General features: G+C 38.2%; 1 protein-coding gene across 1 annotated transcript in view; it reads left to right on the top strand.

Annotated features, from left to right (window-relative positions):
* The window catches only part of smap2 (small ArfGAP2), a 46,892-nt gene extending 31,003 nt beyond the window's left edge, over nucleotides 1-15,889 (top strand). The window contains exons 5-10 of the mRNA XM_028819925.2: nucleotides 4,947-5,033; nucleotides 5,300-5,375; nucleotides 5,497-5,606; nucleotides 5,718-5,895; nucleotides 15,079-15,398; nucleotides 15,524-15,889. Of these exons, the coding sequence (XP_028675758.1) occupies nucleotides 4,947-5,033; nucleotides 5,300-5,375; nucleotides 5,497-5,606; nucleotides 5,718-5,895; nucleotides 15,079-15,398; nucleotides 15,524-15,649 (897 nt within the window). The 3' untranslated portion in view covers nucleotides 15,650-15,889. The remainder of the gene's footprint in view (nucleotides 1-4,946; nucleotides 5,034-5,299; nucleotides 5,376-5,496; nucleotides 5,607-5,717; nucleotides 5,896-15,078; nucleotides 15,399-15,523) is intronic.
* The last annotated feature ends 6,322 nt before the right edge of the window (nucleotides 15,890-22,211 follow it).

Genomic DNA, 22,211 nt, shown 5'->3' with positions numbered 1-22,211 from the left:
AAGTACTCCCCCCACCAACCCACAACATCCCGAGTCGAGGTCAGCAGTGCACCATCCCCACCATATACTGTGTTGACACTGCACTGCTTCCCCCTCCTAAGACGCTATATCTAGCTCGAACCTCTCGACCTCGCGCACTAGCTCAGGCTCCTTCCCCTTCAGAGAGGTGACATTCCACGTCCCAAGAGCCAGTTTCTGTAGCCGAGGATCGGACCGCCAAGGTCCCTGCCTTCGGCCACCACCCAACTCACACTGCACCCAACCTCCTTGGAACCTCCCATAGGTGGTGAGCCCATGGGAAGGGGGACCCACGTTGTCTCTTCGGGCTGTGCCCGGCCGAGCCCCATGGGTGCAGGCCCGGCCACCAGGCGCTCGCTATCGAGCCCCACCTCCAGGCCTGGCTCCAGAGGGGGGCCCCGGTGACCCGCGTCCGGGCAAGGGAAAACGCCATCCAAAGTTTTCATTCATCAAAGAAGGTTTGTTTAACCGCTCTTTGTCTCATCCCTCACCTATTACCAGTTTGCCTTGGGTGCCCTTCCAGGGGCATAAAGCCCCGGACAACAGAGCTCCTAGGATCATTGGGACACGCAAACCCCTCCACCACGATAAGGTGGCGGTTAAAGGAGGGGAAATGTAGAATATGAGAAGAGAAAAAAGACCAACTAATTAAACGAGATCATTATTATCACTGATTGTAAATCTTGTTGGAACAATATTTTGCAGCCACAATGGGGCCCCAGGACTGAGTTTTGGAACCTCTGATACGTTGTATCCATCACTGAAACAAACATTACTTAAAGTTGTAAAACAAGGAATGGAATAAATAAATACCCACCACATTCAGTTTGAATGATTGAATCACTTTTGACAGTTCCAGGGATAAGAAGTTCTGCAAAGTCTGTCAAAACAAAAGACCACTCCATTTGCTGCTTTGTAGTAATTTGAGAAATACTCTAAACGTTAAATGCAAAGATCATCAAAATTCCCTAATAGAAATATACATTGAAAAGTCAGTACAGGGAACCCTTCAAAGGGCTATGAGTGACAGCAAAAAGGTTATTGTGAAAACTCTTCTATGTGTTTTATTGTCACAGAAGATAGTATTCTTAATTTAAAGTGCAAATCTTTTTTGGAGGTCCTGATTGTTCAAAATGTGCAGCACCTTAATGTTGTTGTGGCTGGAGCTGTCCTCTCCTAAGTCTCATGTAATTTTTGTAAGGGACAGTAAGATGTGCTTTTCAAAGTCATGAATGACACAATTCAGTCTGAATTGCAGAACTTGCTATGTTTGTACAGTATATGTGCTTCACAGGTATTAGTCAACGTAAAGTTACATCACTACATTCATTCTGTAACAAAGCAAAGAACTAACATGTGGCAATGTAGAGACTATCAACAGTACAGCATAGGGATTTTTTTTTTGAGGATTATAACCTTGTATAACATTTTTTTTGGGAGTAACACAGTATTGGTCAGTTTAATTACAGTAAACAAAAGTGCTTGCTTAACAAAACTAATGCAAAATTTTTCTGGCTCTCTACAATTATTCAACAATCATATAGTTATTTTCCATACAAAGATAAAAAAATTCAGGTGAATTTAGACAAATGGTATGTTGAGTCCTGAATTTTTATTCTAGAAAGTTTTTAAAAAGTTTTGTTGTTAAAATTGTTTCAATTATTACTGTTAAAACCTTCACTGGAAACATACACTGCATTGCTCTTTTCTTGGCCTTCATTGCAATCAGGTGACAGAGTTGCTTACATCAGTAGATTTTAATGAAAAATAACTACATTACACTATTACTTCAAGCATTCTGCTGTGCATAAAGAAAACTTGAAAGAGATTTAAAAATTGCTGGGTTGTTCTTGAATATCTTTCTAGCCTTTTATATATTGAACATCTTAATACTTCAGGTTCATCTTTAATGTCAAGTGCACATAATGCAAGGACATTTTTACTTCCATTGTCCCCTCAAGATAGTGGCAGTAACAACAAAAGATGCACAAAAAATATACACAGAATGCAACATTATATAGAATGCACATGTAAGTGGTAGAAAAGGTGTGAGAATTCCCATTGGGTCACGTCAGGACCAGTCCACAAAAAGACAGTAGTAGTGATAGTGAGGGACTCGGAGACTCTGTAAGTAGATTGACAAAGATGTAGGTTTGATATAGAGACAGTGTCTCATGTTGCCTTCCTGGTGCACTAGTGGGAGACCCCCCTGGGAGGGTGAATATGATCTGGGACAGAGCAGGAGTGGTTCCAGCAGTCCTTGTCCACTTTGGAACAAAAGACACCCATAAGGGCAGGCTGTCCGTTCTGAAGTCCAAATTTCTAGAGCTCAAAGTTGAGGAGCAGAACTGCCAAGCTGTACTTCTCTGAAGTTCTACATGAGCCATGAGCCAATTCAGGTAAGACTGAAGAGATTAGAAGGCCTAACCAGTGGCTCAAATGTTCGTGTAGGAGACAATGGTTTAGGTTTATGGGGCATTGGGACTCCTCCTGGAACAGACGGGCCCTGCTTCACCATGTTGAGTTACATTTGAATCGGAGGTACACCAATGTTTTGGGGAGCCATATGTGTAGGATGGTTAAGGATTGTATAAACCTTGGAATCGGTGGTGGTTTGGGTGTGTTTTTGGGGATTGTGGTGTGTTTCTGGGAGCTTAGGCCAGGTTTAGAACTGTACATGAAAGGATGAACAGTGGTGTATTATCAAATTCACAAAATAACTTATTTTCTCACACAAATTGTGCCCAAGTAATACATTAAAAGAGTTGTACGTAGATTAGCATAATTATGGGGTTAAATATCAATAGATGGTTACACATTTCTAGGAAGGATAGGCAAGAAAGAAAAGGGTTGGGTTTGCCGTTTATGTAAAACAGAATAATAGAGAGAGACTTTCTCAGATGGATGGTTAGCCACATCTTAGCAAGGATGTCTATGGTTAGAAAGTGTTAGGGATGGAGGCCTTATTTTAGGAGGGTGTTATAGGCCACCCAATGTTCTATAGACCATAGTTCTTTCAATGTACAGTACGTCTTTTCATTATTATTAAAAAGGTAAGTTTAGAAGGCGATGTTATGATCACAGGAGACTTTAATTGCCAAAATATTAGCTGGGCCAGCCTTACAAATGACAGAGTATATACATAATTAGTGACTGTTTTTTAACACAGTATGTTAAAATGCAAAGGAGAGGAAGGCCCGTCTGGATTTAGTGTTTTGTAATAACCAGGATAAAATTTAGGGTGAAGATGTGATTGAACCACTAAGATCAACTGGCTATTATAAAAGAACCTATCACGGTGTTCCTGAAGAACCCTTTTTTGGAGCTTCTGTAAAATTTTATAATTTTATAATTTTCCCCTGGGGACAAGTAAAGTATAATCTAATCTAATCCAAGAGTAAAACTGTTTAAGTTTCTTAGGGTGAATTTTGAGCAGATGTGCAAAGTCTTAAAGGGATAAACTCGGGGAGGAGCAGTGGGACAGGTTTGAGTTTTAAGTAATGTGGCAAACAGTTGGACTTTAGGGAAATTCACAACTTAGTGTTATTGATGACCTTTGTTGGACTGAATAGCACTCCCCAGACCCCCCCCAAAAATCTCTCAAAAAATGTTCATTTGAAGTCCAATCTAGGATGGGTGGCATTCCTTTTCTAGTAGTGGACTATAAATTAGTGGTCACAACTGACATAGTTGACAGGATTTCATGGCTATCAGTTGGCAGTGACCTGCACTTATATATTTACCACAATTAAAATCCATAAATGACATAACTGCATGCTTGTTACCTGAAAAAATGGGAAGAAAAACCCACAAATGAAATAAGATACCCAAGGAACAAACAAGGCAGAATGCCCAGAAATTTGCTGAAGAGAAATGGCTTTGCAGGAGCTCTGTGCCACAGTCTATTTTGTCCTGGTGTCCTCTCACAGGGATGTGCAGAGGACAACTGCTCGACAGTTACTTACCACAATGATACCGAGGAAGTGGTGGATGTCATCAGAGAATCGAAGATATTGGGAGTCCCTAATAATAATATGCACTTTGCTTACCCTGTTAACAGCAAACCTTCTGCTTATCGTCTCCCATTTTTTTCTTTACTCAGGTATCATGTTGGTGTTACATTAATGGGCGAGACTGACAAAAATGTCACACAGCGTTCATTCAGCAGGAGCAGCCTGCACCGAATTAGGAAATAATCAACATAGCAACTGTGCCAGTTGTGACCACTAGGGGGCATAGCTTAGTCTCAAACGCCAAACCTATGACAATAACATATACTCCTTCCCCACCTCCCCAAGCCTTTTGTATGTACTTCCTATCGACTCCAAATCTGAGACTGAGATGAGGTGGCCCCTTTTATGCTGGAATCTGGATTATTCATCTTTCTAAATTAAACTTGGTTACTATTTAATTCAAGTTTTGTGACGTGCACTAAACAGTTTTTTTCAAGGGTCATAGAGCCACAGAAGTGCATATTTAATTCTTTGAGGCTGTACTTGTCTGGCATTTAGCAGCTATCTTGTGAATTGTCCATTTATCCATGCTCGTTGTCTTTAACTTATGACCACTTTTTACTCATGCAGTCTGTCCATGTTTGGCATATGCTGTTCTTCTTGACACTTTAAATAGTTTGTTTTAATAATAATAATAATAATAATAATGTCTGCAGTTCGGTCACAAATTATCTGTTTTAATTGTCAACCACCAAACTGATGTGCTGGACAGTATGAGAATGTTCACCTTTCTAATATTCAGTATTTGTTGTGTGTAACATTGTTTCTTCATGACTTGTTTTTCATTGTTTCTTCTTGAATTGTTTTTCTTACATTATTATTACTTCTTAATAAATGTCACCTTATTGAAGTAGCTCAAAAAAGTCTATAAAAATATATTATTGAAAAATTTATTTAAGTCTGGTTTTTCTACAGAAAGAAAGAGGTTGCTTATGGAAGAAGGAGAATGAACCTAACAAAGAGAAAAAACAGGAGCCTGTGATTTTTGAAAAGGTTAAGCTGGTGGGTTGACATTCAGTCCTACTTTTTAGATTTATAGTGACACTGAATGCAGGCAGTTTTATTTTCTTCATACTGTAACTTTAAAGAAACATAAATGTACATGTGCAATCACTTCACAGTGTGGGGTACATGTTCCAAGTCTTGCTTATAAAGAGCAATTAATGATTGCTTTATTTTTTTCATATTGTTTCCATTTTTAGGAAGATACAGAATATTTGACCAATCACATATGTACATATGTTCCTAATATATATTTTCCTTTGCAGAAAAGGGATGAGTCCCAGCAATTCAAAACCAGCCCACCAAAATCTTCTCCGCCTGTGATTGATCTTTTGGGTCTTGGTAACGTACCTTTTGAAGCTTGTATTTCTTTAGTAAAATAAGAGATGGGACAAAGAGCACTATATATTTAGTGATCTCATGTGTACTTTAATACAGAATTTTTTTTTGGTTAAAATTTTAGATGCTCCAGCTTCAGAAAAGAAGGTAACAAGTGGGAGTATTAGCAGTGATCTTGGCAATAACTTGGACTTCTTTACAACAATGACAGTACAGAATACAGACACCAGTCAAGTAAGTAAATAGTTGCAGCTTTTATAATAATATTATTTACATAAAACATTATTTAATCCATTTTAACAGTCATACAAATAAAGTATTGTTCAATTTGCCTTGTGTTTACAGCCAATTGGAAGCACCTTGCCAACAAGTAGTACTACCAGTTCTATAGCAGAAAACTTGAACCTGTTTGCCGATCCTGGAATAAAATCTGAAGATTCAAGCAAAAAACAGCTCTCAAAGGACTCAATTTTGTCACTTTATGGCTCTCAGGCAACGCACATTCCAGCAGTTCCTGCTCAAGGTCAGCCATTTCCCTTATTTACTAATGGGAGGGGGGAAAACACAACATTTTCTAAAATGAGAAAACTGTAGTTATCACTTGGTTACTTTCACATTAAGGGGTCTTTTTTGTTTTAGACTCTACAAGCAGCAAAATAGTTGGTAATAATAAGCCGTAACAATCTGCAAACACATGAAATCTTTTTTTAGTGGTACTGTTAACCAACAAGATCCATGTGGAACAGTGCCTGATCAGGTCAACTTTAAAAAGGCTGTTAAATAAAAGTTAGGTCCTAGTTAGGGAAAAAACAGACAGCCTGTTTTCTGTACATTCCATAATACCTTAAATGTCAGTAGAAGGATAGGAGAGGGCCAATGGCATGCTGCAGGAATTCGTGTCATGTGCCAGTTTTGCTAGACACTATGGATTAAATTACTCTTAGCTGTAGTCAGGATTTAGAATTTTTCAGTATACAGTCTGCCAAGTGACCATGCTCTGCACAAACGACTGGTCCATATGAACTATTATTTTAGATCTGCTGCAAAAAGTGCTGGCAGAAAAAATGCTCACATCAATGGTAGGAGAGTTAGGGACACCTTTTGTGTTGCTGGACTTGAAGCAAGACCACCTGTCACAGCACTTCTGCTCACACAGCAGAGATCTTGTGTCTCTTGGCTTGCCTTTGAAAGCCTTGGAATCCCCCAGAGGAGTTGAAGAAGGTGGCGTGAAAAGGTGATATCTTAGACATCTTGTTGATACTGGTGCCCCAGTGACTCAGACCCAGATAACTGGCAGAAAATGGGTAGGTGGATGGATAGTTATCTAGATGGTTATGTAGAAAAAATGGCTATGTACATTATTGGGATTGGTTAAAAAAGTTACTTAGGGCTTTAAATTTGATAGCTCACAGCTCAAGGAGAGTAAAGTGAAATCTTGTCCCCAGTACGGTCTGGATATTCCATATTTTTTTGTATCTGCATAGTTGTATCTGCAACTTTTAACCTCTGAATTGGTCCAGTGTGAGTGAAGATTTGTGTATCTGAGTGTGCACTGTCATAGATTTGTGGCCTATGTAGGTTTTAGAATATTAGAACAATCTAGACAAGAACAGGCCTTTCAGCCCAACAAAGCTCACCAGTCCTATTCACTTAATTGTTCTGAAAAAACAAAGTATAGTTTTGGAAGTCCCTGAAGTTCTCCTGTCTATCACACTACTTGGTAGCGTATTCCAACTGTCTGTGGTTCTCTGTGTAAAGAAAAACTTCCTAATGTTTGTGTGAAATTTACCCTTAATAAGTTTACAAATAAATAGATAGATAGATAGATACTTTATTAATCCCCAAGGGGAAATTCACATACTCCAGCAGCAGCATACTGATAAAAGCAATATTAATTAAAGAGTGATAAAAACACAGTGCAAGGTGGAGAGTGCGAGGCAGGTATAACAGTCAATAACATTGTATAATGTTACCGTTTACTCCCCCGGGTGGAATTGAAGAGTAACATAGTGTGGGGGAGGAATGATCTCCTCAGTCTGTCGCTGAAACTGCTCCTTTGTCTGGAGATGATACTGTTCAGTGGATTCTCCATGATTGACAGGAGCCTGCTCAGTGCCCGTCGCTCCGCCACAGGTGTCAAACTGTTCAGCTCCATGTCTACAATAGAGCCTGCCTTCCTCACCAGTTTATCCAGATGTGAGGCGTCCCTGTGTTTTATGCTGCCACCCCAGCACACCACCGCGTAGAAGAGGGCGCTTGCCACAACCATCTGATAGAACATCTGCAGCATCTTATTGCAGATGTTGAAGGATGCCAGCCTTCTAAGGAAGTATGGTCGGCTCTGCCTTCTCTTGCACAGAGCATCAGTATTGGCAGTCCAGTCCAGTTTATCATCCAGCTACACTCCAGACGTGAGGCGTCCCTCTGTTTTATGCTGCCACCCCAGCACACCACTGCGTAGAAGAGGGCGCTCGCCACAACCATCTGATAGAACATCTGCAGCATCTTATTGCAGATGTTGAAGGACGCCAGCCTTCTAAGGAAGTATGGTCGGCTCTGCCCTCTCTTGCACAGAGCATCAGTATTGGCAGTCCAGTCCAGTTTATCATGCAGCTACACTCCCAGGTATTTATAGGTCTGTACCATCTGCACACAGTCACCTCTGATAATCGCAGGGTCCGGAAGGGGCCTGGGACTCCTAAAATCCACCACCAGCTCCTTGGTTTTGCTGGTATTCAGGGGTAGGTGGTTTGAGTCGCACCATTTAACAAAGTCCTTGATTAGGTTCCTATACTCCTCCTCAAATATGTCCTTGTGTTCTTGCTGAACTCATTTTAAAATAAGTCTATAATTCCATTCATAATTTGTAAACACATCATGTCACTTCTTAATCTTCTTTTGCTTAAACTGAAAGAGCTCTGCTCTTTTGACTCTTTCTTCATTATTCATACCCTGAAGCCCTGGAATGAGCCTAGTTGCTCTTATCTGGACCTTTTCTAGCACTACCTTGTCATTTTTTTGTAGCCTGGAGACCAAACCTACACACAGTACTCTAGATGAGGCCTCACCATAGCATTATAAAGCTTGAGCATAACCTTGTTAGACTTATACTCTACACACCATGCTATGTAACCTAACACTCTGTTAGCCATCTTAATGGCTTCTGAACACTCTCTGCAAGTTGACAGCATAGCACTCACTAGCACTCTTAAATCCTTCTCATAAGATGTACTGTCGATTTTCAGACCTAGCATTGTGTATTCAAATCTAACTTTTTTACTTCCTATGTGTAATACTTTACATTTAATGACATTAACCTTTATATGCCATGAACCTGCCTAAGCCTGTATGCTGCTGTAAATCCCTCTGTAATGATTTAACAGGTTCCAGATTATCTGCCAATCCACCTGTCTTGGTATCATCTACAAATGTAACAAGCTTGTGACTTATAAATGATTTGCATAAGAATATATATAATAAACAGCAGAAGCCCTAGCACTGACCCCTGTGGAACACCACTCTTAACCCACACCATCACCCTCTGCTTCTTGCGTCTAAGCCAATTCTGAACCCATCTAAAAACATCACCCGGAACTCCCACTTGTTTTAGCTTGATGATCTCTCATGCTGTACCTTATCAAATGCTTTCTGAAAGTCCAGATAAATAATATCATAAGCTCCACTTTGATCATACACTTTTGAGCATCCTCATCGAATTCCAGTATGTTGGTAAAGCATGACCTCCCTCTTCTGAACCTATGTTGACTCTTCAGTGAAACTCCAGTGAAACTCCTGTACTTGCCATATGCTACTCAATCTTATCCTTAATAATTTGTTCCATTAATTTTCATGTGATGCATGTTAAGTTTACTTGCCTATAGCAGCTTGGATCTGCCTGTCACCCTTTTTATATAATGGAATAATATTTGCCATTTTCCAGTCCTTCGGAATCTCCCTAGTGTGCAGTGACTTCTTAATAATATTTGCCAAGGGCTTGTATGTACTCGCTAAACTCCTTATGCACTTGAAGATAAATATTATCTGGTCCTGGTGATTTGTTTGATTTCAGCCTGTTTAACCTGAGCAGTACTTCTCCCTCTACAGTTTACAAATCAATCAGCACCTCCCTAGCACCTCCTTAGTCGTCTCATTTATCGCTGAGAGGTTATCCACTTCCACACTTGTTTAGAGCATCCGCTATTTCACTGTATGTAGTTTTTAATTCCCCTTTACTATTCCTGTTGTATTTCACCTCCTTGACAGATCTTTTACTACTAAAATACTGAAAGAATCTCTTTGGATCGTCTTTCACCTTATTTGCTATATTCCCCTCTAACTGTCTTTTAGCCTCCCTAATATACATACTTTTTAATGGTTGCCCACATGTTCTCATATGCCCTACAATTCACGTTGGACATGCCTTTTACAGCTGCTTTTTTGCTTTGCAGTTTTTTTTTTTAACTCTTTATTAACCCACTGCAGTTTTTTTAATTCTATATTAATTCCAAATTTTGGTGTGCATCTGCCCAGCATTACATAAAAAACATTTTTAAACCTCTTCCACTGCTCCTCATCTGTCTCCACACTGAAAAGCATATCCCAGTCTATCCTCCTTAGACATTGCCACATTTGCTCTCAAGTTTTAGTTTAGTCTTTGCATCCACACTCATACAAAACACTTAGAATTGTATTCTGTTATGGTCACTTGACACAAGTGGTGTAATCACCAGTTCTATCCTGATTACAGTGGAACCTCGGTTTGCGAGCATAATTCGTTCCGGAAACGTGCTCGTAGTCCACAGCACTTGTATATCAAAGTGAATTTCCCCATAAGAAATAATGGAAACTCAGATGATTTGTTCCACAACCCAAAACTATTCATATAAAAATGGTTAATACAAAATATAAAGTAAAAATACATAAAACAAATTAACTTGCACTTTACCTTTGAAAAGAATCATGGCTGGTGTGAGTGAGTTTCTAAACTCTTGTGGGATTGCACCCAACGGGACGACACGCAGAAGAGCATCCCAAAGCAATCACAGTCTCCCAGCGCTATAGCAGTTCTCTGTAAAAGCGAATCCGAAAAGATCGCGGACATGCTATAAGCGCCTGCCGTCAATGGGTGATACAAGGAACAAGGACCGTTATAAATGCGCAGGGCCCTGCCTGACTGCTGTGTCTGTGTATAAATAACCGCGCTGTTGCTGTTTCAAGCTGAATAAAGCTTGTGTTGCTAAAGTACTGAGACTCCGCTTCGTGTTTTAGGGTGCAAAACGGGGTCTCACATGTCACAGCACAGACGCGCGCGCGAGCACACATACATACATACATACATACATACATACACACACACACACACACACACACACACACACGAGCGCGCACACAGTCACAATGCTAATGCTGTAGTAAACACTATACGCTCGTACGGATGTTGACTATATGAGTGAGACACGCCGACTCAGACGGAGAATAGAACACGATTGCCCACAATCCTGCAGTGAGAGAGAGAGAGAGAAGAACCATCAGCTCAGTTGTGATCACATGACGCTCAGCAGACAAACTACTCGTACTGCAAGACCTCGCTCGTTTATCAAGTGAAAATTTATTAAAAATTTTTGCTCGTCTTGCAAAACACTCGTAAACCAAGTTACTCGCAAACCAAGGTTCCACTGTATTACAAAATACTAAATCTAGACAAGCCTCACCTCACGTTGGTGCTTTAACATGATGTGTTTAAAAATACAGTCACTGATTACTTCTATAATCTTCTGCTCTTCTCTGTTTGCAAAGTAATCCCAGTTAATATTCAGATAGTTAAAGCCCCCCATGACTATAATATTCCCCTATAAACTTGCCCGTTTAATATTACTAAAAAGATGTGTGTTGAAATTACTGTCTGCATTGGGCGGGCTATAACACAGTCCTAAATTAAGGCCTCTTTCCCAAATGCCTTCCAAATGAAGCCATATGTCCACACTAAGATGGTGATCATCGTCCAACTGAAGAGGACTTGCATTTAAATTCTGTTTGACGTAAACAGCAATCCCACCTCCACCTAAACCCACCTGTTCCGCCTATCCTTCCCAAAAAAATGTGTATCCCTCTGTTATACTAATTCCCATCATTTTTATTTAGCTAGATTTCCGTTATTGCTTGAATACGATAATTGTGCTCCTCTACATCCAACTCTAATTCACTTGTTTTGTTTTTGATACTTGTAGCATTAAGGAAACCAATTTTTAATGTGTTGCTCCTTTTAAATTTGAACATTGGGTTAGAATTTGCATTGCTATGCATTTTTATTTTTACACAATTGTTTGTTCCTCCATGTACAGTTCTAAACCTGAACTGTGCTAAACTCCCTGCCCCTCCCTTTCCCTAGTTTAAACAAAACTTGACTAACCTACTCATATACCTCCTCAACACATTGGTGTCCCTCTGGTTCAAATGTAATCCATCACTGCGGAACAGGTCCCACTGTTCCAAAAGGAGTCCCAATGCCCCATAGACCTATACCCTTCTATCCTGCACCATGACTTGAGCCATGCATTAAGTCTTCTGGTCTCCTCAGTCTTACATGGACTGGTGCATGACACAGGCAAAAATTCAGAGAAGACTCCTTGTCAGTTCTGCTCCTCAGCCTGGCACCTAACTCTTTACATTTAGATTGCAGAACTGACAGACTACCCTTATGTATGTCATTTCTTCCAACATTGACAATGACAACTGGATTCACCCTTGCTCTGGCCAAGAGCCTATCCACCCTTCCCAGGAGGTCTCCCACCTGTGCACCAGGAAGGCAACAGACCATGTGAGACTCTGTCCCTGTAGCAACCAGGATTTCAATCCCCCTAATGACTTCAGTCCCCAAGTATCGCTACCTCTCCCTTTCTGGGAACTGGTTTTGAGGTGGCCCGTTGGGGCCTCTCATCCCTGCCTACCACCTCAGAATCTTCAGAGACATGGTCCAGCACCACAAGGACCTGAAAACTGTTTGACACTTCCTATTCTGGGGATGATGCTCCCGGATAGTGTGCACCTTTTACCTTGTGCCCTGTGACTGTGATCCACCTATCTCTACCTGGCTGGTCTGCAATCTCCTACTGCCGCACCTTAGGGGTGCACACTATTTCTGTAAAGGACACCTTGGCCATGTCCGCCAATTCTCTATTACAATGCAGGCCAGCTAGAACTCCTCTAGTTCAGCGACCTTGAGCTCAATCAACTAGCATCTCCTGCAGATGTAGCCCTCATAGAAGACTGGTACTTTTTTAAAAATTGAAATGAAATGTTGAAACATAAATGGTAAAACTAAAAAATGTAAGCCAAAGAAATTAGATTATAGAGCTGCTACCACTATTTTACATCTTCTGGACCCCTAAACTCTTGTAATCTTATTCCTTTTGACTGCCTGCTGTTTGTTCTTCTGTGAGGTTAACTGTACTTTTTTTTTTTTTGTCTGTTCTCCTAACTTAGTGCTACTCTTATTCCTTACTTAAAAGCTCTCCATTTGCACCGTTTGTACTCCTTCCTATTAATGAACTCTTTCATTGTCGCCTTACTTAACTGCTCTACTTCCTAACTGCTAAAACCTGTTCAGTCTTGAAAAAAAAATGTGCATAGTGAATATCTGCTGGTAGTTAATTTCCTACTGTCTTATCTGTTCCTACAGCCCCTTGTGCCTGATTGGGTCTTAATGCTGGCTGCCTACCTACGCACCACTGTGCCTTACCCTTTGTTACTTTGAAGTCAATTTTTTTAAGGAATCATTTCCGGTACTTATTAACTATTGTTACTTATTAACTATTTATTGCTGCAACACCAGTTATTTACTTACTTGCTTACTTACTTATTTACTTAGTTACCAATAAAGCTACTGCTGCTCTCTGCCCTGGCTCATGAGTACACATAACAAGTAACTACTCCCAAGAGCACCCCCAAATACCTACCGCTTTTGCTCTTGTGCAGGCGAAAAAAAAGCAAAAAGCCCTTCTAAAGTAATAATAATAATAATAATAGTACATTTTATTTATATAGCGCCTTTCCCATGCTTAAGGCACTTACAGAATAAATAAATAAAGAAGATTAAGACAGTGAATTCTGAAAAAAAACAGACAATATAATTGATGTTCTAGCACACACACACACAGGTTACATGAGCATCTTGACAGAGAAGTAAACTGAGAGAAGGGTAATAAAGTCAAGTAGAGCTAAAAGCCTTCCTGAACAGATGAGTTTTGAGTTCCAAGTTTATAGGAGTAGAATTTGTTTTTTAATTAACTCTTAACACCGCAGAAAACACAAACTCTCAGCAACTCCCAGCTGCTTCTGTCTCAATTGCAAAGATGACATCAGCACTTCAGTACATCTGCTCATGTTTGGTTTCTTTCTGGTCTCTTTTGTTTTTGAGATTGCCTCCAGCATCTATAAGATCTATAGTTGGAATAAGGAGGAGGAGGGGGTTAGGTCCATGCACTGAAGCGGTGCGTTGCCAAACTCACCACATGACATACTACCTCAGGATCCCAGATAAGGACCTGAGTGCAGCCATGCAACGGGTGACACCTCAGCACCCCAGTAGTTCAGATGGAATGGAACAGTGTGAGGTGTTTTTTTTTTTTTTTTTTTTAATGTCACCAACCAAGGAGGTTCAAAAAATGGGTAGATGAATTCCGTTAAATTGGTGGGGTAAAGAAAACTTGACATTGTGAATATACTATATATTTTGGTTTTATTGGAAGTAAGTTGCCTTGGATAAAGGGGTTGGCTAATTAAAAAAATATATAATGGCTACATAAAATTATAGTTGTTGACATAAACATGTTTAAATATAAATATAAACATAAACTTAGAAAATCAATGTTTTTCAGTGTTTTGATACTTTAGTTTTTCCATTGGACACAGGGCTAGAGCCAATCCTGGATGGGAAGCCACTTAATTACCAGGCACACTCACTTAACTTGGGGCCCATTTAGAGCATCCAGTCAACCAAACCTGAGAATCTTAGCATATCAGCTTTCAAAAAATTGCATTGTTCTAGTTATTCTTTAGATATTCTATTTAGGTTTATTAATTAAAATCACACTGAGAATATATTAAATAGAAAAAGTAAAGTAATATACATGGAATATTTTATATTGCTCAACAAATATAATTCTCAAACCTGCCTAATCCAGTTCATTATTGCTATCGCCAGAGCCTATACTGGCAGCACTGGGCGTAAGGCAGAAATAGCCCTGGACAAGGTGCCAGTTCATCACAGGTCCCATTTATGCACACACTGACACACAAAGGTTAGTTTACAATTGCTGTTTAACTTAACTTGTATATTTTTGGGGATGTCTGAAGAAAACTGGAGTACCTGGAGGACAACTCACATAGACATGGCAGATATATTGAATGTGCAAACTCCTCACAGACGATGACTGAACACAGGGTTTCTGGATTTATGAGGTTGAAATACTATCAACTGTGCCAGCATACCATTAGTTCAACCCAAAAATTGCAGAAGACACTAAAATTCCACTGACACAACGAAAGTTGATAAAAATTCTTTTATATATCTAAGGCAAAAAAAAAAAAAAAAATTTAAGAACCCACAACTTATGGTATTTGTTCATGTTTTATGTGCATGGTGAGAATTTTTGGTTGCATTTTGCTAGTTGCTCTAGTTGTTTTTATTTGACTCTTTCTCCCTCAGGCAGTGTGTATATGGCCCCTGCTCAGATTGGTTACCCAGCTGGCTACAGTCAATATCCAACTTTAGCCACTACAGGAGCCATGATTGGGGGAATGATGGCGCCACCAGTTGGTATGATGCCTCACACAGCCACTCCTGCGATCGTCAATCAAATTCCCATGCCACCCCCTGGTTATATGGGTAGTATGCAGACTGCAGTCATGAGTATCCCTAATGGCATTATGACGTCTCCATCAGGAATGATGGGAGGACTAACTGCTGTTCCACAGCCCATTTATGGTGTTCATCAGGCTCAGCAGCTCCAATGGAATATAACGCAGGTGAGTGAAGATTTGTTTTCCTTAGTATTATTAAGTATGCTTAATAACTATTGGTTGCTTAGGGCTGAGCACCCTGTCTCATTCAGTTGAAATTATTTTTAATTCATTGTTTTTATTATTTTTAGGTGACTCAACAAATGGCTGGAATAAACTTTTATGGCACTGGCAACGTGATGGGTTACAGCCAGCCCATGGGTGGTGGAGCAGCACAAGGGACCAACCAAGTGCTTGGTACACACACGTGGAAATGATTAGCCCCTTGATTGTATGTATCTTTCATTGCTCTGGGCATGTTGAAACCCAGTTACCAACTCATATGTGACTAACAAATTATGTATTTGCCTTTCAAGATCATCTTGTTCAAAGAAGGGGAACATATCTAACCAGAATTCACAATGATATTTCCAAACATGGCTTCTTGTCGCAGTTTGTTTGGGTACTGCTTCAGTTTGAGGTTTTTGTCATGGGAAGTACCACTTAAAGCCAACACTGATTGTATGAAAAAATTTACCTCCAGGCAATCAAACACAATGCTGTTTGTAGAAACAGTTTTGAGAATGTGCTGCACATGCTGTCTGTGAATCCTTGTCTTATCTAGCTAGCTAACTTTAATTTAGTCACCATTTTTATGTTTTACTGGCAGAGCCTATATCTGTTTCTTCTCTGTTGACTTTTTGTACTTTACAGCACACCTTTTGGATTTTCCTTTTTTTGTTTTCTGTTTATACAGTCTCGGACCATGCTCTAAACATTCCCATATCCTAATTAATTAAACATAATTTTAAGCATATTAAAATAAGTACCATACTTCAGTCCAACTACATGCATACATTAAAGAATGTTTTCATATATCGTGACAATGCAAAGTTGAGATCTCTGGATGTTTGGATTGTAAAAAGAAACAATAGTGTGTGTATGTGTGTGTGTGTGTGTAATATATATATATATATATAAAAATATATATATATATATATATAAAAATATATATATATATATATATATATATATATATATATATATATAAAAATATAATCTGTGGTTTGTGGGGAAAGATCAGTCTTTGTATAAAAGTTATATAAAAGGGAAAGTGTGTATTATTTATCTTTGTGTTATGCATACATGAAATTTGATATTTTATCATATTTTTCTATTATTTAAATAAATATTTTCTCTAGTATTATGAGTAATTATCATGGACCACATGCAAACCTGATGCAACTGTGCTTGTCTTGAGTGATACTAATGACATACCAAAGATATTCCAGTGGTTACAAGTATCTACTGCATTAGATGGTTTACTTGTGCTTCTGAAATCAAAAATATCCTCAATGTTTTAATGCTGCACCTTTATATTAAAATGTGCTTCACTGAACTTTTATGGAGCCTTTTAATCAGAGTTTTAGAGGCCTTAATGGAGTTAATATTGGAATGTAAGTATTTAAAGTGAGCTTCAGTAAGCCTATAATCAAGAAAACACTTGAAATGTTTTGATCCCAGTGCATGCCTTAGGAGAAACCTTTCAGTTTGGGGCCATGGAATAAGGTCTCGCATAGTAGATACCATCTTACTGCTTTTTATTTATTTATTTAGTTTTTGTTTGTAATGTGCTCCTCGGTAAGATTAGGGTTCAACAAGTGCTTTGAGAACTTGCTTTTTAAGCTCTTTCCCTGCTATGGGGTTTCAGCATTATTTTATATCTACATAACAAACTAATAATTTCTGTGTAAAATGTTGGGCATACATGTCTTTATTCCAGTGTATAAAGAGTAATCCATATACAGATGAGATCCATTGAAATGTAAGGAATTGGAGGATTGCAAAATTGATATATAAATTACATACATACAGTGTATATCTATCAAAGTTTTAGCCAAGTTAAAAGACAATTGTATGCCAAGCATTACTGTCTGGTTAACTTGGTTGAGCTGTGTGTATTTGTGTTTTATCTGCCTTTCTTTACTTCTTGGAGATCTTTTCTATGTGCACATTTAAAGGTTAGCACCTGTAAAAATGTGTGTATTTCTTAATAAAATTAGATCTTCGCTCTAACACAAATGTTTATCTCTGAAGTTTATAAAAATTGATCTGTTACAAGTTTAATTTGCATGCATACACACAAAAATCAATATTGAGAATAAGAGACTAAAAAGCATGTTTTCTTGACCTGTGTTAGGCAGTCTTCGTTATCCAGTTTAGCATTAGGTGCATGGTGTACTGAACAGCCTAAAGAAGCCCGTTTGTTTTAACATCGTATTCTTCATGGAATCTTGTGGCCAGTAAGTTATAGGAATATAGTAATTGTTGACCAGATTTCTATTTTAATTTAAATTATTTTTTCTACTCTTTTTCATTCTAGATACATCTCAGTAGACCCCATTTTGAGTGTGTTTTCTTACTAGTATCAACCCAAATGCATGAACCATTTTCTGTTTTGTACCCATTTTTTTTTTTTTTTTTTTTTTTTTTTTAATTTTTGAAAAGTTGTACAAATATTAAGGCACTGCAACTCAGGCAATAGTGAGGCCTAAATTGTCATGGTCTTTCAGAAAGTCAAGTGTAATGGTGAGGACACGTTATCATTCTGCAGCATGAAAGAAAATCTTGTGAGAATCAACCATTGTATGTGGCTGTAAAACCCTTCTGCATGTGTATGAAATACGAACTCATAAAATACATAACAGATTCTTACGGGACTTCTGTTTTTCTCTTTTCTTTCATTCCAATTTATTTTAAGTAAAACTGATATCCAAACAGATTTTCTATTTGATGTGTTTCACAAGAATTTATGACATAAAATGTTATTGTTAATTTTGTCCTAGGTGCATTACAGTTGTTACTCTGTAACACTAACGGCCTTGGAAAAATAAATAGGCCCATTTAAAGCTTAGCTTGTCTAAATGTAATGTTAAGGCATTGCAGGTTTTCATGCCAACCACTCCGCTATTCACCAGTTTTTAAATGTTTGTTCTGACTGTTCTACATTGTCACCATCTACTTTGTAATTGTAACACTATTTTTTTCCCCATAAAGTACAAGCTGTTTTCTCCATCCAGTTTAATTTCTTAATCTTTCCCACAGCTTTTTGTAATTCCTTCTTGACTCTCATGTACTTACACAGGAAAGATCATTCATCAGACTTTCAATATTTGTTTCCTTGTAGCTTATTCACAACATATCATGTTGTCGATCACTTCTATGCTGTTTTTTCAATACCATCTCCAATTTCCATCAGAGTTGTATGTGTAGCGAATTCTTTTAAATATGAATGCATCATCACGTGAGCCTGCATTAGCTTCATCTGACGCTTCTGAATCCACATCTACACGTTCTTGGCAATTACTAGAGCCTTTCTGTCTCTGCCAAACTGCGTTGCCTGGCCTTTGAGCTGTCTTAAATGTCCACCTGCCTTTTTATACTTTCCCTTTTCTTTTGTAGTTTTTTAATGTTTTATTTTCATCACTCAAAAAGATAAGTTATTGTGGCTTCATAAGAAGAATTGATGGGTGTCTTCTCTAAGTACGTGTTCTGAAATGAGTTGTACCAGCAGTACATAAAATCTATCGGGTGGCTCAGAATGCTAGAGAATTAAAGTGAAGTGAACATTTTGATAATTAATGTGAATTTTTTTATGCAATTCACACTCATAACTTCCAGTTTCTTAAGTAGTTTAGGGCTCTTAACATTCTTTTTTTTTTTAGTCCGTGATTTGTATGCCTTTGTTCATTTGTGGTCAGTCAAAACAGAATAATTAGCATGTGCTGATGCACCGTTTTGTAATTTACACTGAAATGGGTAAAAGTGTTTTGTGCACTGGCGTCTCTTCTCAATCATGACTCATATTGGCATCCGGGCCGCGTAGATTACACGCAGATGGCTATGGACTCTGCTTTTCTTTAAACTTGGAAAGTCATCGCCTGATAGTTGGAATCTTGTATGATATAAAATGGGGAGATATCCCAGATTACAGAACTATTGATAACCCTTAGGATTGAAACTATTACTGCAGTTATACATTTGATCTTTGGGGGGCACCAGCATTTGCTTGGCAGTCTTCATGGCTCTTTTTTATTATGCAGTTCTATTTTTGTATACTCTGTTACACTGAATTTTTTTTTTTTTTTTTTATCTTATGTTCTTACTCCTGGTTTTTAGTAGTATCCTAAGTTCTAAAATAATCTGATCATTGTGGTCGATCATCAGTTCAACAGGTAGATCAGATAGGTCAAACTAATCTAACCTCTTGTTCCTCCTATTTTGTTGTATATGCATGCCAGTAAAGCTATATATCATTAAATTGGTTTAGTAGAATCTATTTGTGGTCACTTGTAAGCAAGTATGTTTGCCACAAATAAGATGTGCTTTTTTTTCTGCTGATTGCTTACCCAGAATGAGATGTGCAGTAGTCGAGTGCAATGGCCTGCTAATGAAATGCAAGTGACTTATTAAATACAATTTTATGGGAGACTGTTGAGACTTGCACAATACTTAGTCTGCAATTTGTTTTGTAGCATATTATGTTTATTTGCTTTGTTCTGAAGCACAGTTGAAGTTTGTCTCGGAGATAAAGTAACACTTTAGAGGCCAGTGGGAGTATCAGAAGGTCTGTCGATGCTCTTTAGACAACAAGCACTTTTCCTTGAAAGGGTTTCTTCGGTATATTGGCATCTCTCTTCCAAATGTTTTCACTTGACTGTTAATTTCGTCAAATAATACCAAGATTTTATTTCACTGATTTGCAGAAAAGCTTTGTGGACCACAGCACTCTTGTTTTTATCGAAATATGAAAGCCTAGCTATTTGTTATTATGTGCTTCATAGTTGTTTTCTTTGTCATTTATATTAATGCCCAGTTGAAAATGTAAAATGCACATTTTTACAGTTTTACATTGTATTCAAGTGAGAGATGGGTGCAATCTGCATGGTGGCTTTGTCAACATTATGAAGGCATGGTATCCTGGCATAGCCACTCTTTTTCAGGACCCCTCCTATGCCTGCTGCTCTTTATTGGCTAATCGCTCCTTAATTATATGTTTGGGTTGTCAACAGATGCAGGATTTTGTCCAAGAACGAATTACGTATGATGACAGTGCTGGGATTTTGGTTGTTGGTTGTCACCTTGCTTGTTTCTCTCAATATATATATTTTTATTACTTCCTTGATGTATTTCCTCTATCTGCATTGGCTGCCTGTTGGAGTTCAGGCAGAAACACTGAGGAGCAAGTGGGAGATAATACTAAAATGAAACTCATGGATGTCTGACGTCACACTTTGAAGTCCATGCTTTCTTTGCATACTGGCCTTCAGTGGACTGTTAGATTAAACCAAACAATTGGAAAAGAAAAAGATCCAGGAAGGTTAAAATCCAGCCACTTTCCATATTTCATTACTTGCTAATAACTCGGTGTGTAAAAACAACAATAATAATAATTGTAAAATAGCACATAACTTTGAGCTTTTTTCCCTGATTGGTGTTTAAGAAAAGGTTATGTTAGCAGCAAAAAATGTGTTTCTTTAGCGCTACATACAGCACACATGGCTTATTGTCTCTGTTTGACTTAATGTAAGATACAGAAACATTTAAGAAATTAAAGACTTTTAATAAAAGTCCTGGGCTTTTTTGACACTGTGATTTCCTCTGCTGTGATTTCATAACTTGGTCACAAGGTTATTAACATGCAGCTTGTAATACACCTTGCAAAACACCGATTTGAACAGCCAGTGTATGTTGGATTTTAATAAAGGAAAATGTTCAATTAAATGAGTATACCGCTAAGGAGACGGGTTTAGTCAGCGTCCGCGCTGCCATACTGTACACGTTTAGGAATTTTCTGTTATTTCAAAGAGTTTCAGTTGCACCAAGAATTGATTGTGTGGCTCTAATGTTAGTATTGCATAGACTTGTGGGCATTTTATTTGCAGGAAATTGTCATTGAAACCTGTGCTAGTAGTGGGCAAGGAGTTTATTTAAAAGATTACATAAGAGTTGAATGTACCATTGAGTATAATTCTCTTAAATGTATATTGAATTTCTTGATTTTCTGTTTTATTTTTTTACTGTCTGAAATTTTCCATTGCTGTTTATATTGTTTTATGGATGAAAGTCAAAGTGTACCTCATTTCTTCAGCTGCAATTTTAAATTACTTTCCATTTTTAACATTAAGAAAATGTAATATAAAAAGTCTATTGATGTGAGAAATCTTCAAATAAAACCTATTTTATGGATATTTTATTGTGATCCTGTTTTGTTTGGGGTATTTATTGCAAAGAAACATTTGCACTGGAGCTCTTGCTTCGCTGACAAACAATTTAAGCAGAATATTAAAATATCCAAGAAACAGTAATTTGTATGCAATGTGACCTCTACGAGTTGTTTATTAAACCAGTCTTCATTTGTCCAAGTTTGACTCTCTCTGCTTCTCCCTTTCTCTCATGTGCAATGTGGAGCAGAGCCTCAGGCCAGTACAGCTCGGGCTTCTTCAAAGAAGTGTAGTGAGCTGTCATTTTGTAGGGTTCATAGGTCAGTGTTGTCACATGTACAGTGAAACTTTTACTTGCAGTTGCTAATCCACAGGCAACTCTCCGGCACCACGAATAGTGAATATTACTACCTTACCTTGAAAATTCTGTCTTCCCCATCTGAAATATTTGAGATTACTACTGCATAAGTCAGATCTACGTTATAGGTTTGTTTTGTCTTTGTAGAGCAATATTTTACTCTACTTTCCCCTTTTGTATTATTAATATAGCCTTTGTCAGAATGCCTCAAATCTCACAGACTTACCACTGTTTATAAGGTATTATAGTATATGACTT

This window comes from Erpetoichthys calabaricus, chromosome 14 (genome assembly GCF_900747795.2).
Source record: "Erpetoichthys calabaricus chromosome 14, fErpCal1.3, whole genome shotgun sequence".
NCBI lineage: Eukaryota > Metazoa > Chordata > Cladistia > Polypteriformes > Polypteridae > Erpetoichthys > Erpetoichthys calabaricus.
Note: the sequence above shows the minus strand (reverse complement) of the source record. Positions and strands in the feature narration are given on the sequence as shown.